This window comes from Pavona decussata, unplaced genomic scaffold (genome assembly GCF_977016875.1).
Source record: "Pavona decussata unplaced genomic scaffold, jaPavDecu1.1 SCAFFOLD_92, whole genome shotgun sequence".
Lineage (NCBI taxonomy): Eukaryota > Metazoa > Cnidaria > Anthozoa > Scleractinia > Agariciidae > Pavona > Pavona decussata.
The window spans coordinates 1,234,948-1,249,309 of NW_028145509.1; the positions used below are offsets into that span (position 1 = coordinate 1,234,948).

Here is a 14,362-nt window from a genome sequence, read left to right on the forward strand (position 1 = left end):
TCTACTTGCTTACTATGTCCGCCTCCCTAATGTGACGTTGAAGCGGTGACTGTGTGACAAAGAAGATGGGAGGAGCTATCCCTTTTATAGTGCAGGTCCATGTTAAAGCGTTTTAACACGAATTCTCGGTGGAAATTTTAGGCCATTTCTTACTAGTTTCCTAGTAAGAATTTCGAATTTTACGGGCGTTTTTTCAATTTTCAATGAATGTTTTCGGAAGAGCCACAATTCCTCCGCATATTTATTATCAGGTCTTTAGTATTTTAATTCTAGTTTTTTACCACATTTTAGGGATGATAACAATTCTTAACTAAAATTGTTTTACCTGATATCAGCCCAAATTTATCGGCAGTTTTGATTGACTAATTTATATTTTTAGGATTATCTCAACGATCCATTTTTTTCATCAAGCCTTGAATTTCTCAGTTATACTTGTGTTGCACTGTATCAATAACGAAAGACGAATTTACACAGTGTAATATTTGCTTTCGAATATCGCATGCTTCTCTCGAACTCTGAAAATGTTGAAAATCCTTGGTAATTCAACTATTGTTTAACATGCATGGTTTCCACCGTCTGAGATTTGAGAATGTTTCTAAAGCGTTCAAAACATTTCGCGCTGTTTTCATCAATCGTAAGCAACCTTTGCTGAGCAAATATTTTACAAATAGGCATCGTTTAAACAGAAAAATCAAAAGTGTAATACGTCAAATTTGCATTTCAGTTTATCGCTTAGAAATTTATTTTTATTGCCCTGATGTTAGTAGCAAAAATTAATTTTGTTTCAAGTAATATCAGTATCATTTCAGCTTAAAATGGTTTGGCAATTGTTATGAAATCTGAATCTATTTACTCTTTTGCAAAGTCTGCATTAAGTGTGTTACATACAACTTGATTGTTCACATTTTTGTATTGGAATATTTAATATAAAATTTTCCTTTAAATTCTCTCATGGTAAACTCTGTTTAAATCGCTCCAATTTTCCCGCCAAAAAACTTAGAAAAATACGGTGCCCAAAATACGCATGCGCCGTTTTTTTTTTTTAATTTTTAATAGTTATTTTCAGTGTTTAAGATTTTATTGTGATGTACATAATTAATAAGAAGACAACAATAAAGGTTTAACAATCATTTCACTTTCATTGTCTTTATTTTCTCTCTCAAAAATATTAATTATTGTTACAAGTTCTATTAGTTAAGTAAAAATTATTTAATTAAGTAAAAGGTGTGATAAAATTTTTTTCTTCCTATATATACTAAGTCTTTTGGCGGGAAAATTTGAGACAATTTGCAAAGCGTTTTCCCTGGTAACAATTTTGACAAAAAATTTAACAGGGGAGCCCTTGAACATGTTTTGTTCCCAGTAAGGTTCAAGGCTTACCCCTACAAATTTTAACCCGCCAAAAAACATATACCATCTCGTGCAGAAACTTTTTAGACCGAAATCAAATCTTCAAACTTCCCGCACGAGATGGTGTATACGAGGAGGATATTAAAAACAATATGGCAAGCTTTGAAAACTAAAACTAATTTTTGTATGGAAATTGTGTACGATACAAAATGTTCTGGAAAAATGAATCTAAAGTTCTCGAATCGAAATATTTTTCTTTCAAGTCAAATCAATTTTTTTCGTTTTTGTTTTAATCCAATCAATTCTTAGCTTAGCTTGCCATGTCGATTTTAACAACAAGATCTTTTTCCGCAAGGCACTTTTCGTTGTAGCACAGTGGAAAATGCGTGGCCTAATCATTTTGCCGCCATTGAAAATAACGAATGAATTTTGGAGCAAGTGTTAAAATTTAGAGCATAAAACTGACAATTGTATGGCTCCATGTTCTTTCTAGTGTCAAATTCAAGCAGAGTTGATTTATTTAGCTCTTCACGGTCATGCATTAATAAATCAGTTTACCGTGCTACATCGAGAACAAGCTTGCAGAGAATAGGTCTTTTCCTCCAAAGTAACATCTAGAATTAAGAGTTAATCATAAAACCCCAATGTCTGGTTCACGGAAGAAAACCATTGTTTCAAGTGTCAAAAAGTTTATTTTTAAATATCGTTTATTTGGATAAAAAAAAAACGAAACATGCATCAAATAAATGTTAGGCAGACCACAATAAACGCAAAATAAAGTAGCTACTTTTAATTAGGAAAATAATCTCGTCGAAAGCAAGATGTACCCAATTTTAGAAAAGAAAGGAATAAACGAAAAAGTGAAGACAATATTTTGGTTTTGAAGAAATTATGTGACCAAATAAGTCTTGCTCGTGTTTTAAGTGCGTGTGTATAATATTTATAACGGAAAAAACGAAATTCTACATAATGGTCAGTTTGAATCGAGTGTATTTGGTCATGGTAACAATTTATAAGTTGAAGAAGCATGTGTCCAGGAAAAATTAGTTTGCCGTACGATTTAGACCCACAATTATCAATGAATAATCCGAAAATTAACTATTTGTAAAACAAAAATGCAGCCTAAATGGTTCTAGGTTTGGTTTTAAACGAAAATCTTGAAATTTGTTGGAAAACGAACAATCGATTAAAAGTATGTTCCTACAATTTATTATCGCGACAATAATCAGGATAAAGAATTCAACTGCATGCTGCGAAATTGTTTCAAATTAAAAACACAATAATGACGAAGAAATTTGCGTGACAAAAACTCTTTTTGATCATTATAAATTAACTGATTCCAAAATCTTCTATTTTGCTTAAAAAATGGTCACATTGTCCCATCATTTTCACCTATCTAAAATCGAACGACGATCAAAATGTTGTGGTTTGGTGCAGTTAAATTAAATCATCAAATAAATTAATAAAAATTTTCACTTGAGATTTGCAATAAATGAAACATCATTCACTGTTATTTAATCAAAAAGTTGTGTTATTATAATTGTGGTCTGTATAACAAGCCTTTTTAATCAACGTTAAAACCAACTTTCCTTTACACCAGACACTAGAGTTTTGACAACTATCAACTGCAAAACTACAAGAGAACACAGGGACTCTCGAGAACGTGTGAAACACTCTATTGAGAATATTACCTTTCCTAACAAAATAAGTCAAAATTTGAGAACCGCAGAATTATCCTTGTAATATCTACGACCACAAGAAAAATTTTCCTTGAATTTGATAAAGTAACTTTGATAACCAAGAACTTGAAAGTGCCTTTGTTCTCTCGTGTACTAAAAGTTCATCAGTCGATGCAGCGAACGTGTTGATATTTATAAGAAGGAACTGGCAGTTTATCATATTTGTAAATATTTATTCCCAGTAATCAATAAATCCAGCCTTTGAGTAAATCTAAAATAACTCAAATAAAACTTTCTACTGATTAACAGGAATGTTTTCAATCCTTTCTCTGTGAAAAACGTGCATTTCGGGGGAAAATAGACATAAATATTGATGTGACAACTCCGAGTTTGAAAAACAGAAACAACAAATTCTAGTTTTGATGGTGAGTCGTAAAAACAAATTTATTTTTGTTTACAAATGTGAAAAGGAAATAATTTGGCCATTGCAAAAGTGGCTTCCATTTAAATTCACAAAAACGTGTCGGTTTTTTTGTAAATAACAGACAATTAGATAACATTTGATATCAATTTTATTATTTTATTTTGTTTAAATTTGAAAATTGGAGAAGACAAAATGTTCAAAAATGTATCTTATTGTTCTCTAGCTTGTTTTATAAAATGATTTTTCCTCAATCAGTTGCTAAATAAAGAGTTGCTCTTACTATAGTTCCAAGAAGCAAATATTTAACACCTTGTGCCGAAGTTGTATGCTGCAAAAAATTTGTGCTTGATAAACTGTCAGTTGCCACCTTAAAATACAAAACATCCGAGGACATCGACTTAGCCAACAGTAACTAATTTATACCTACACGTTGAGCTATAAAAAAAAAAAAACAATTAAGATCGTATTTCCTCTGTAGGTTAGAAGATCCAGTAAACAACCAATTTTCGTCAACACGGGAAAAAAATTCGTTCAGACACTTTGGCATAAAGCCTTAACACGAACGTTTTAACGCGAAATAGACCCACCAACCAAATTGCTAAATTACCCGTCGAATGAATCAGAAGATCGCTCAACGTTCAAAGTGGTGGCTGAAATTAACCTTAGTTAACACAAGTTCTTTTATTTACAGCTTTTTCGACAAAGGTTGTCCAAAAACGCGTAAAAGCGTACGCGACAATGTTGAAAGGTAGTTTGGGAAATACCCAATAAATTTCAATAAAAGCTCAGAATCCATATTGCCCGCCATCTCAAGTCGTCGCTGTACGGTCGAGGCATGCATTCTGAGCTTTTATAAAAATTTATTGGGTATTTCCCAGACTACCTTTCGGCACTGTTGCGTACGCTTTTACGCTTTTTTGGACAACCTTTGTCGAAACAGCTGTATATCCCATATCAAGGGGTAAGGAAAAAACATAGAACCCCCCCCCCCCGGCCCCTCCCCCCTTTTGGACCCAGAAAAAATACTTTACTTGGCAGAAAAAATATATCAAGTCCTATGTCAAGCTGAGATTTAGACAAGAAAAATTGACCAAATAACGTTAGCAATTCTGTATGTGAATTCATTTCAAAATACAATTCAAGTGTTATGAAGATTTGAAGGGTAGAGTCAGACAATTATCAGCGAGATCATTTCAAAATTCTTTAACTCAATTCGCTTATTACCAGCCAAAATTCAATGTAGTATAAATTCAAATCCTGCCTCATGTCAACTTGCTACATTTGGTGAATACGAAATCAGTAGAGTCTTCTGTAAATTGAATACATTTAATAATAAGACAGACTAACAAACTTTTTCAGCCACCATTTTTCCTTTAACTAGAAAATATCAAACTTCTTATCTTTGCCGAGTTTCTTCTGCCCTGTTCGTCCATTCCTGTTTTGTTCTCTAGAATTTTTGGCCATTCCTTCCCGCGTAGTTTAGTAGTCCTTCTGAAAGTGAATGATACGGCGGATTAGTGCAAATGCTCAATTTTAAAACACATAAAACGGAAAAACTCTTAAATATTGACAAATAATGTTTCAATTTTAAGGCGACAAGCAGTTCCTGCAAGCTTAAGTCAACGTTCTTTTTAGACAAACGAAAACATAGAACACAAACTATAAGCTGAGCTCAAACTGAAGCGACGCTGGAAGCACGTGCTAACTTCACAGAGAAATTATTTATACTCTTTCAGCCTTCAGGACAAATTTTAGGCTATAAATTTTGCGAAACAATGCTTACCTTGATTGGAACTGTCTTAAAGACTCTTTTCCCTGTTGTTAGCCTTTCGAGCGTCTTCGCAATTCTCTCAGAGCTCCCTCAGAAGCACAAGACATCTTCACACAGTTACAGCCTGTGTGATTTGTGACAAATTCTTTTGTATGTCATGAATATGGATGTTAGAAAATCAAACCAATCGCCGGAGCTACTACGTCAATAGTTTGGCATATATGCATGAACACTGTTTTCACGCATTTTTAACAAATGAATCCCAAAGCGGGAGAAAGAATAAAGAAGGAAAAAAGACGGCCATTGCATACATGTCTAAAACAAGTTCGCATGCATATAAGTAACAATTCAGTGTTTTTAACAAAATTATTCGGTAAAGGAGATTCCAGACAACAAAAAGTAAATTGGGAAATTCTTAAGCACCCCAAGGGCAAAAACGAACTTTATGTTTTAAAGCAAAGGATAATTTATTCAAACGGAGAGTTCAGATTCCTTGGAATGTTGAAATCCAAGATGGTGGCCAGCCCTCAAGAAGCCGCCATCTTGGATTTTAGCATTAAAGGCATTCTAACTTTACATGTTCTCTTTGTAAGTGTAACCTAGCGTCGCTGTTTCGTACCAGCCCATCCAAACTTGTTTACAAATTTATTTGTCAGTACTGTTTAAACGAAATCTGAATTAGAGTTCTCTGAACTTGTGGATACACTGTGCTGCGTATTTCCTTGCTGTATTCTTGAACTAAAATGAATTGGGTAATGTCACCGTACACCAACGGTTTCCATATTTTGCAAATCGTTACCTTAAAATTTGCACCAATTCTGCTGTTCCTAAGTAAAGGTTACGTCCCTTTATGCCAGGTCACATTACTGTAAACTCACTGCTATAAAACCTAGACGTTTCCCTTTGAAGTCTCTATACTACTGTGGAGTGAATGAAAGATCAGGGTGAAGACAGTGGAAGACACCGTAACATTTCTCATTAAAGAACTCTTGTTAACCACGCTTTTGAACTTACATGATCACTTGGCGAGCGGTAAACAAAAATCTTATTTTTAAATCTCAATCGACCAGAGTTGTGCTCGTTCCAAGCACAACATTTCTCGGTGATGCATATTACTCTTACTATTGCAGGGCGATTCTTAAAAGGGATTGATCTTGTTCAGACTACCTTTCCAAGTGGCCTGTTCAAACTGTTTATATGTGCTTTATAATTAGTCGAAAATTATATTGCTATCCTTTGCCGATCGTTTATCGTTAATTAAAAGTAAATAAATAAATAAACCACTTTATTTAGTGTCGATGTATTTAACGCAGAGAACTAATTTGGGACACTCTCCAGATCGAATTCTGATTTGGAAGTGTTGGTTTTTAAGGAGAGGGGAAAACCGGTGTACCCGGACAAAAACTTCACGTAGCAAGGACGAGAACCAACAACTAACTCAACCCACATGTGACGCGGAGTCCGGGAATCGAAACCGGGCCACATTGGTGGGAGGCAAGTCTCACCACTGCGCCTTCCCTACTCCCCACCTCTTTGCGTCATATTCATAAATTAATGTCTACTCCACAAGCTTGTTAATATTGACAAAATATTAAAAATGACCCAGCTTCTTGAGTCTATACGTTATTAAATCCATCTTAATATTTTTAATAGTCGCGACAATAAAATCACTGAGAGAAGCAAGTGAACTTTCGATCACAAGTTAAAAGTGCTATGACTTGCGTTCTAAACGAAGCATTTCCAAACGCATAAATGAAAGGATTAAGTACAGAATTTGAGAGACAGAGAACTTCTACCAAAGGCCTCAGCCACAATTCAGCATCCCTGTCAAGAACGACAAATGACTCTAGTAAATCTAGCATCAGTATAGGCCCCCAACTAACCAAAAAACTAAGCACTAACAAGAGTAAAGTAAACACGGTTTTCAGTTTCGATTTCACCACGGATTTGTTTAGCATTGTATTCTTGGCTCTGTTTGACAAGAAGTAAAACACCCTAGTGTAGCAAATTGCCATGGTGCAGAGAGGGACGAGAAATCCTAATACAAAGTAAATTGTGAAAGCAATCTGGCTTCCATCTGAAACACGTGGTCCCGCAACACAGTGTGTTTTTGGCGATGTGAAGGTAAGGGCCTCCGTTGATACATTCGTGTTATTTGCGGAACCTTGAGATATATCCTCCCCAGTGGCGTGGAAATGTCGTGTGAGTTTAATGCTTGTGGCACTATAAAGAAACGCTGCTGAGATAATAAGAGCGTATAGCCAAATCAAAGCGACAATCCGCTTTCCATGATAGTTTCTCCTGTGTTTGAAGCTCTGTAGTGGGTAGATGATGTGCTTACTGCGATCCACCGCAATCCCTGCCAACAGGTTAAAGAGAACGGCAGCACAAATGTACTGACAGAACACGGTAATCTTGCAATGAAAGAAAGGTAGCCCATCGGTAACTCTTTCGGTAATCAGTTCGTATATTTCAAGGATTTTGAATAAAATGTCTGTTATGGCCAGGTTAAAAATGAAAAACTTGGAGAGTGTTTTCCGATGACCTTTTGTCTTCATCATGACAAAGCATACGAGTAAATTGGATGCCATTGCAGTGATTAAGAAAATGTAGCGTAACCAGTTTACAACTCTATAATATGTCTCAACTTCTTGTGAGAATCTGTGCAGTGGACTCTCCATATTTATCGCCCTAAAGGTTTTGAAAAAATTTATGAACACTTAATACGCTAAACTGTTGCATAAAAGAGAAAAAAGCGAGAAAGGGCAAAATGATAAATATTTTTTCACCTGGCTTAGATCCTTTTTCATGTTAAACATGTCCAGATGAACGTTTACTTTAAAAAAGTATCTATTAATAACGTCTGTGTTCTCCTTAATGTGAAAATACAGAATTTACATAAGAAAATCACAACTGACTACATGAAATAACGACAAGGGCAAACGGTCCTCTCGGTGTTGCTTAGAAACGAGACAAAATGAAATAAAAGAACAAACGATGACGCTATCCAATAATTTAGGAGCCATTGTTTAATTCTCGTTTGCACGGGTTTGAGCTGATAATTTTCTAAGGCTCTTCAAACTAGGACTAGCTATTGTTTCAGTAACTTGGTGTTTCCCTGGCAACCTTGAACTAAGGTCTTTGCCTCTTTTCTTTTGTGTGTGCAGCCATTTTTATTTGTTTAAACTTTTAATTTTTTTTGTGCTCACTGATAAAATTTTGATCGAATAATCATCGGCTTCATAAAAGAATAAGTGTCTTTTTATGTTCAAGTGTTCGGCTCTCTCAACTCCAAACATATTCTTTGCTACGTATTATTTTTGAATGATGTAAAGTATATGAAATGATTCATATATGAACTGCGGATGTAGATGAAAGTGAGAGGTAATAATCACAGTGAATTTTCCAATTTATGCAATTGGAAATTAAAAACTTGAAAAAATTTCAGGCTTCAACGGGATTCGAACCCGTGACCTCCGCGTTACCGGTGCGATGCTCTACCAACTGAGCTATGAAGCCACACATTGGGAGCCCTTATCTATGCTGGCTGGAGTCTTTATTCATCCCTTCGTGTTAAAATTGAAAATATTTTTATTTGATATTTTTTTGATATTTTTATTCTTGTTGTAATAATATGTGCAAAAGTTTATCCAAAAGAAAGCTTGTTTCAGTATCCAGTGAGCCCCTCGGTCAGCAAACAGAACCTTTGAGCCCAGACAATAGTGTTCGTTGTCGTGGTATCAAACTTGCAGAGGGTCAGGATAAAAAATAATTAGCGCTGGGAAAGATGGCAGCTGCTATTCCAAAACAAACAAATAAATCCTGTCAACATGTCACTTTTAAAGACATATCCAAGCCATTACATCTGGCCGATAGCTATTGGTTTCGCAAGTTAGGTATTTATTCTAGGTTCACATTTGAAGGAACTTAAAGAAGTAATGTCAAGACAACGTCAAAAAGTATACAAAAAAGATAAATCCATTCACGTTCTATATACAGTCAACTCTCACCTTGCAGACACCTCGCTATTACGAACACCCCGATAATACGGACAGCAGCTAAATCCCCGGCGAAAATAAATTACAGACGTTTGACTGAAATAAATTCCCGCTATTACGGACTCTCGCTATTAAGGACACTAGCCCGGTTCAAACGTCGAACTCTACATGTACAGAACCTAATACCAATTTGGGTCGACCCAAATAATTAAGTTCGGCAGTTGATCAAACGTCGAAGCTAATTGGGTCGATCTTAATTGCAAAATGGCGGGAAAATGGCGGGAAAATGCTGGAAAGACAAATTGCGGAAATGAAGAGCTTGTTTTATTTCTTGCAAGTGCAATCAAGGAGGGTAGAAGAAGGCGACTACAGATGCAGTTAGCGTTAAACAACCTCACTGCCAGGAGAAAGCGATTTTTGAATTTGGCTTGATTTCTATTACTATTTCTATTTCAAATACAGAACACCGCATACAGAAGTGATTCAGGCAAGTATATTTAGTACTCTCGAAGCAAGAAGAACACACATTTCTTCCGCGCTCCCGCCATTTTGTTCGGAATGATCAAAACATGTCGTGAGTGCATGACAAATAGAAACGTGCAGAACTCTTGGTAAAAATTAATTTATTTGATGCGTTGGTAATGTATGCATTAGATTCGGCACATGAAAAAGTTCGACGTTTGAAACGAAGTCGATCTTTTGCCGTTCTATTCGACAAGCCAGGTCGAATGGAACGGCAGGTCAACCCAAATACAAATCTGTCGAACCTAATTGATTCAAACTTCGAACTTCGAACAAGACGAGTGCCAATTCGGGTCCCACATGCTTATAATATGTTACACAACATGTATTATGTGTTAATAAAGGGAAAGACTACTATACTCGTAGACCTTTATTAAACCTGAGAAAACACTGCTGTTCGTTTACTGAGAATTGGATCTTCTTTAGTTTATTTAGATGACCAAGCTAAATAAAATAAAATGGGACTTTTGATTGCTTTCGAGCTGCTGCAAGTATTAACGATTAAAACGATAAAATTAAAACGCTGCCATCATCCTCTCTTACCATTCAATAAAGCTGGCAATTGGAAGTTAGTGGTTATTTGGTTTACGGGTTTGTTTCATATCTCAGAATACATACTACAAAAAGTAGTCAGTTTAAAGCATTAGAAGAAGGTATTCCTCTGTTTCTGCTGTGAGTTTGTTATAGAATACAACAATCTGATTTCTAGATCCCTCTCATGTCAACATTTGCTTGTTAATCGCGTAACAGCTCCGGGGCTCGCACTTTTATTAATATTTTGGTAACAAAGACTTTTTATTCAAACATGAAACTCAAGCGTCAAAAAGTCAAAAAAATATATACAATTAATATAATTTAGATCTCGGGTGTCACTTGCTGGGCCATGATCAAATGATTGTTATGCTAGTTAAAATTTTTAGGTTATCTCTAACCCTAACAACATTTGGTACCTCAGAATTACGTGGTTGCAGTGTTTTGTGGAACTGGTGGCAAAAACGCGCGTTCTTTTAAAGTATGTATTACGTCTTTGCAAAACCAAAAGTAACTGGTGCTTGTAAGGATTGTTAAATACATTCTGTTAGAAAGGAAAACCCAAATAATGGTCGATTTGTCTACTTTTGGCCTTTCGAGTTAAATTTACAAATGTGTTTCGGGATCGTTATATACGTTGAAAATAAACTGTAATTAGCATGTCGCCACCGGGCAGTTCTCATCACTTCGTTAGCCGTTTGACAACACGTTAGTGAGTGTTACTTATTTTGCTCAACGTGGACGTCGAGTTTTAAGGGAAGGCGTATGTTAGGGAATCTTTGGTTGATATTTAGTGTACTCATATTCGAAATTATAGGAAATATTTCATATTTATCCAAGTATATTTTGGGGTTTTAAGTTTTGTTATTATTGGTTCTATATCGTATATCATTCAATTTGTAAAGGGCAATGGAAACCCTATAATGCTTGTTACTAAAGGGAAATAATTAGAAAACCAACAGTAGCTATGCTAGGAAGTATTTTTCAATTTACCTTCGTTGACCTGAATAAGGTTAATCAACTTAGAGGTTCTACAAGTGTTACTTGAAGTAAATTGGTTTCGTTTGAAAGGAATACTATTGAAATGAGCTCCGTTCTGTAATTCCATTTTCTAGAGTATTCAATGAGAATCAATCAACAACTTGTTAGTTTGCCGTTATCTTAAGCCTTCACGGATCCCACTCCGCTCTCTGTATGAATAGCTTAACCGTTTATTTATGAATACTAAGTGGGTTTCTTTGTGAACTGTGATAACGGTAATTACTCGGCACGAGCCGTTCACTGACACTTCGGAAAACTCATTTGCTACGTTGCACGCCTTAAGAACTGTTAATCTAGGACAGTTGAATAGTGCAAGTTCTCCTTGATTAACAAGTGTAGTTAATGGTGAGGTTTTGGGTGCTAAAACTTGGCTTTTTAATCTTCTACGCGTTATTCAAAGTACTGCCGCGTCTTCTGTAATTACCTTTCACATTCACACGCATTGTATTCTGTTAACAATGGATACTTGTACAATCATATATATACAACTCTGTATGTAGTGCTAACTGATTACATGTTTACAACCTTGTTGTTGGACGAACTTATGTCAGTTCGTCCTTCGAGAATAAACTGCTGTTGGAACCAAAAGTGAAGTTGTCGCTGTTAATTCTACACCCAGTTGCGGCTAGATCTTGGTACCTCAAGGGAGTGACGGCCCTTTCTCGCAAGCGATCTCTCCTTGATTAATCTTCCCCCCAAGAATTGTCACAGAAGTTCTCCCGTTGAAGTTCAGAATAGCCGAAACGTTCCCGTTCGCTTAGTGTGGAAAAGCCTCCTGTCACAATTCTACCAGGAGCCCATGATCAAATAATTGTTATGCTAATTAAAATTTTCAGGTTATCTTTACCCCTAACAACATTTGGTGCCTCAGAATTACGTGGTTGTAGCGATTCGTGGAACTGGTGGCAAAAAGCACGTTCTTTTAAAGTATGTATTACGTTTTTGCAAAACCGAAAGCAACCGGTGAGGGTTGTTAAGTACATCCTACCAGGAGCCCAAGATCAAATGATTGTTATGCTAATCAAAACTTTTAGGTTATCTTATACCTAACAACATTTGTCTTTACATTTCAGTCTCGTCTCACGCAAGAACGCACGATCGTATTCACCGCACAGACATGTTTCTCTCATTTCTCGCAGCTCTTGGCCTCATATCAACCGTGCTTGGTGCAGATGCGACGCCTCCAATTAGCCCAGCAGCTTACAGGCAAGTCATTAAACAAGGGTTTGCAACAAACTGGTTCAAAACAGCAGAACCGTTGTCGAAGTACCACGCCAAAAATATCGAAGACATCTACCAGAAGGGATTCAGGAACGTAAGGCTTCGCTCAAGGGCCGACTTGTATTCTCCTCCGTACGACTCCATCGATTTCGCCTGGTTTCTCGGGAATTTGACGGTCGTGGTTGACAAGTGTCTTGAGATTGGAGTCGCACCGATCATATCGTGGATCCACCATGATGCTGAGGCAAATGCAAGCGAGGAAGATCGCAAGAACTACGTGGCTTGGTGGAGAGCAGTAGCCCGTCATCTGAGACACAGGCACTACAATCTCAGCTTCAATTTGTTTACAGAGCTGGGGTGTGAAGGAACAAAATCCTCTTGCAGCGAAAGTCTACGCTTGGGAACCGACAAATACAACCTTTGGACATCCGAAGTGGTTGCAGCGATTCGTGGAACTGATGGCAAAAACGCACGGCGTATTCTCATTCTCGGATCACCAGGCAAAACCGGAAAAGACCTTCACAAGATTGATAAAAATATTTATAAAGACGACGGTTATATGTTGGCTGAGTGGCATATGTACGCATCTGGACCCAACAAGAAGGATGGAGGACAGAAGTACTAGAGTGGAGACGGTAAGCAAAAAGGCCGCGCCAATGTCAAGAAAGCCATCAAGAAAGCAACCGACTTTTCTGAAAGCCATGGTCTCCTGACCTACCTTGGAGCGTGGATGCCGGCTGACAACAAGGCTGGTAGTTTGAAGCAACATGAGGTGATTAACTTTGCCCGCTTCTTTGTGCGCAAGCTGAGAGAGAATCAGATTCCGTGGTCTCTGAATGTGCTGGATCGATATTACAACACTAGCACCGAACAGTGGATACAGAAGAAACAAGATATAGCAGGAAGAATGTTGGATATGTCCAAAGTACTGGACAATATTTTGGACGAGATGTAGATTTGCATAACAAGTCTGATCCTTTTGATTCCTTATTGTGGCAGTTTGTATTTTATTTTTCGTCGTTCGGGATTAGTCATAATATGATCTTAAAATAATGTTTGAAGGTGATCATCATTATTGCTGTAATTTCATTTCTTATTTGTTTATGTCTTTGAAATAATAGCCAGCAAAATGTAATTAAACAAAATTTCAAGGGGTTACGTCGTTTTTAGCATTTCTTTAAAACTAAAATGAAATGAATCCAGCTGCAAGAACGAAGATTACCTTCGTTTCACCCCCCTGTTCCTTTTCGTCCACTTTTGTTAAAATTGCGTTGTATATCAACAGCTTAATCCTGTCTAGGGTGGTCTTTTTGTTGTCTTAATTCCGGGACCGGCTGGGAGACGGATCTTGTCCCCCCTCCCCTCCATAACTTCGCAAGTATAATAGCTATGACATGGGTATTTGGAGGATAAATATTACGTCCAAAGATTTTTCCTTTTAAGGACGTTGCCTACTATTCTTACGGCGAATACGTTCTGCACATCGCGAGATACTCGAGTTTCCTATGGTTGGTACTTACTAAATACAGGAATATTTTTGCGCGATTTAAAACTACACGGAGAAAGCAGAACTTATCAAATGCCTTTGGTATCTCAAAAGAAAACTGGGGGTAACCATGCATTTTTCAGAGAAAATTAAGCTTCAATTTAGGAAAAAATCCCATACATTGCTATTTTGGCGCTTTTTAGAGATAATGTTGCTTAATTATCTATGAAAAATGCGTGGTTACCCCCAATTTTCTTTTTGGATTTCAATAGGCCTTGCTACGGATCTTCTTTTCCCGCATAGTCATAAGCCGCACAAAACTACTTCGGTATTAGAAGG

The 14,362-nt window shown here is 36.7% G+C and overlaps 1 protein-coding gene and 1 pseudogene across 1 annotated transcript; one reads left to right on the top strand and one right to left on the bottom strand.

Annotated features, from left to right (window-relative positions):
- Positions 1-5,702: 5,702 nt before the first annotated feature.
- Positions 5,703-7,928, bottom strand: LOC146473765 (neuropeptide FF receptor 2-like). Its single transcript, XM_085117602.1, has one exon. It carries the CDS (start codon positions 7,903-7,905, stop codon positions 6,892-6,894), a length of 1,014 nt encoding a protein of 337 aa, XP_084973728.1. The 5' UTR covers positions 7,906-7,928; the 3' UTR covers positions 5,703-6,891.
- Positions 7,929-12,347: 4,419 nt separating this feature from the next.
- LOC146473766 (uncharacterized) lies at positions 12,348-13,695 on the top strand (annotated as a pseudogene).
- Positions 13,696-14,362: the final 667 nt, after the last annotated feature.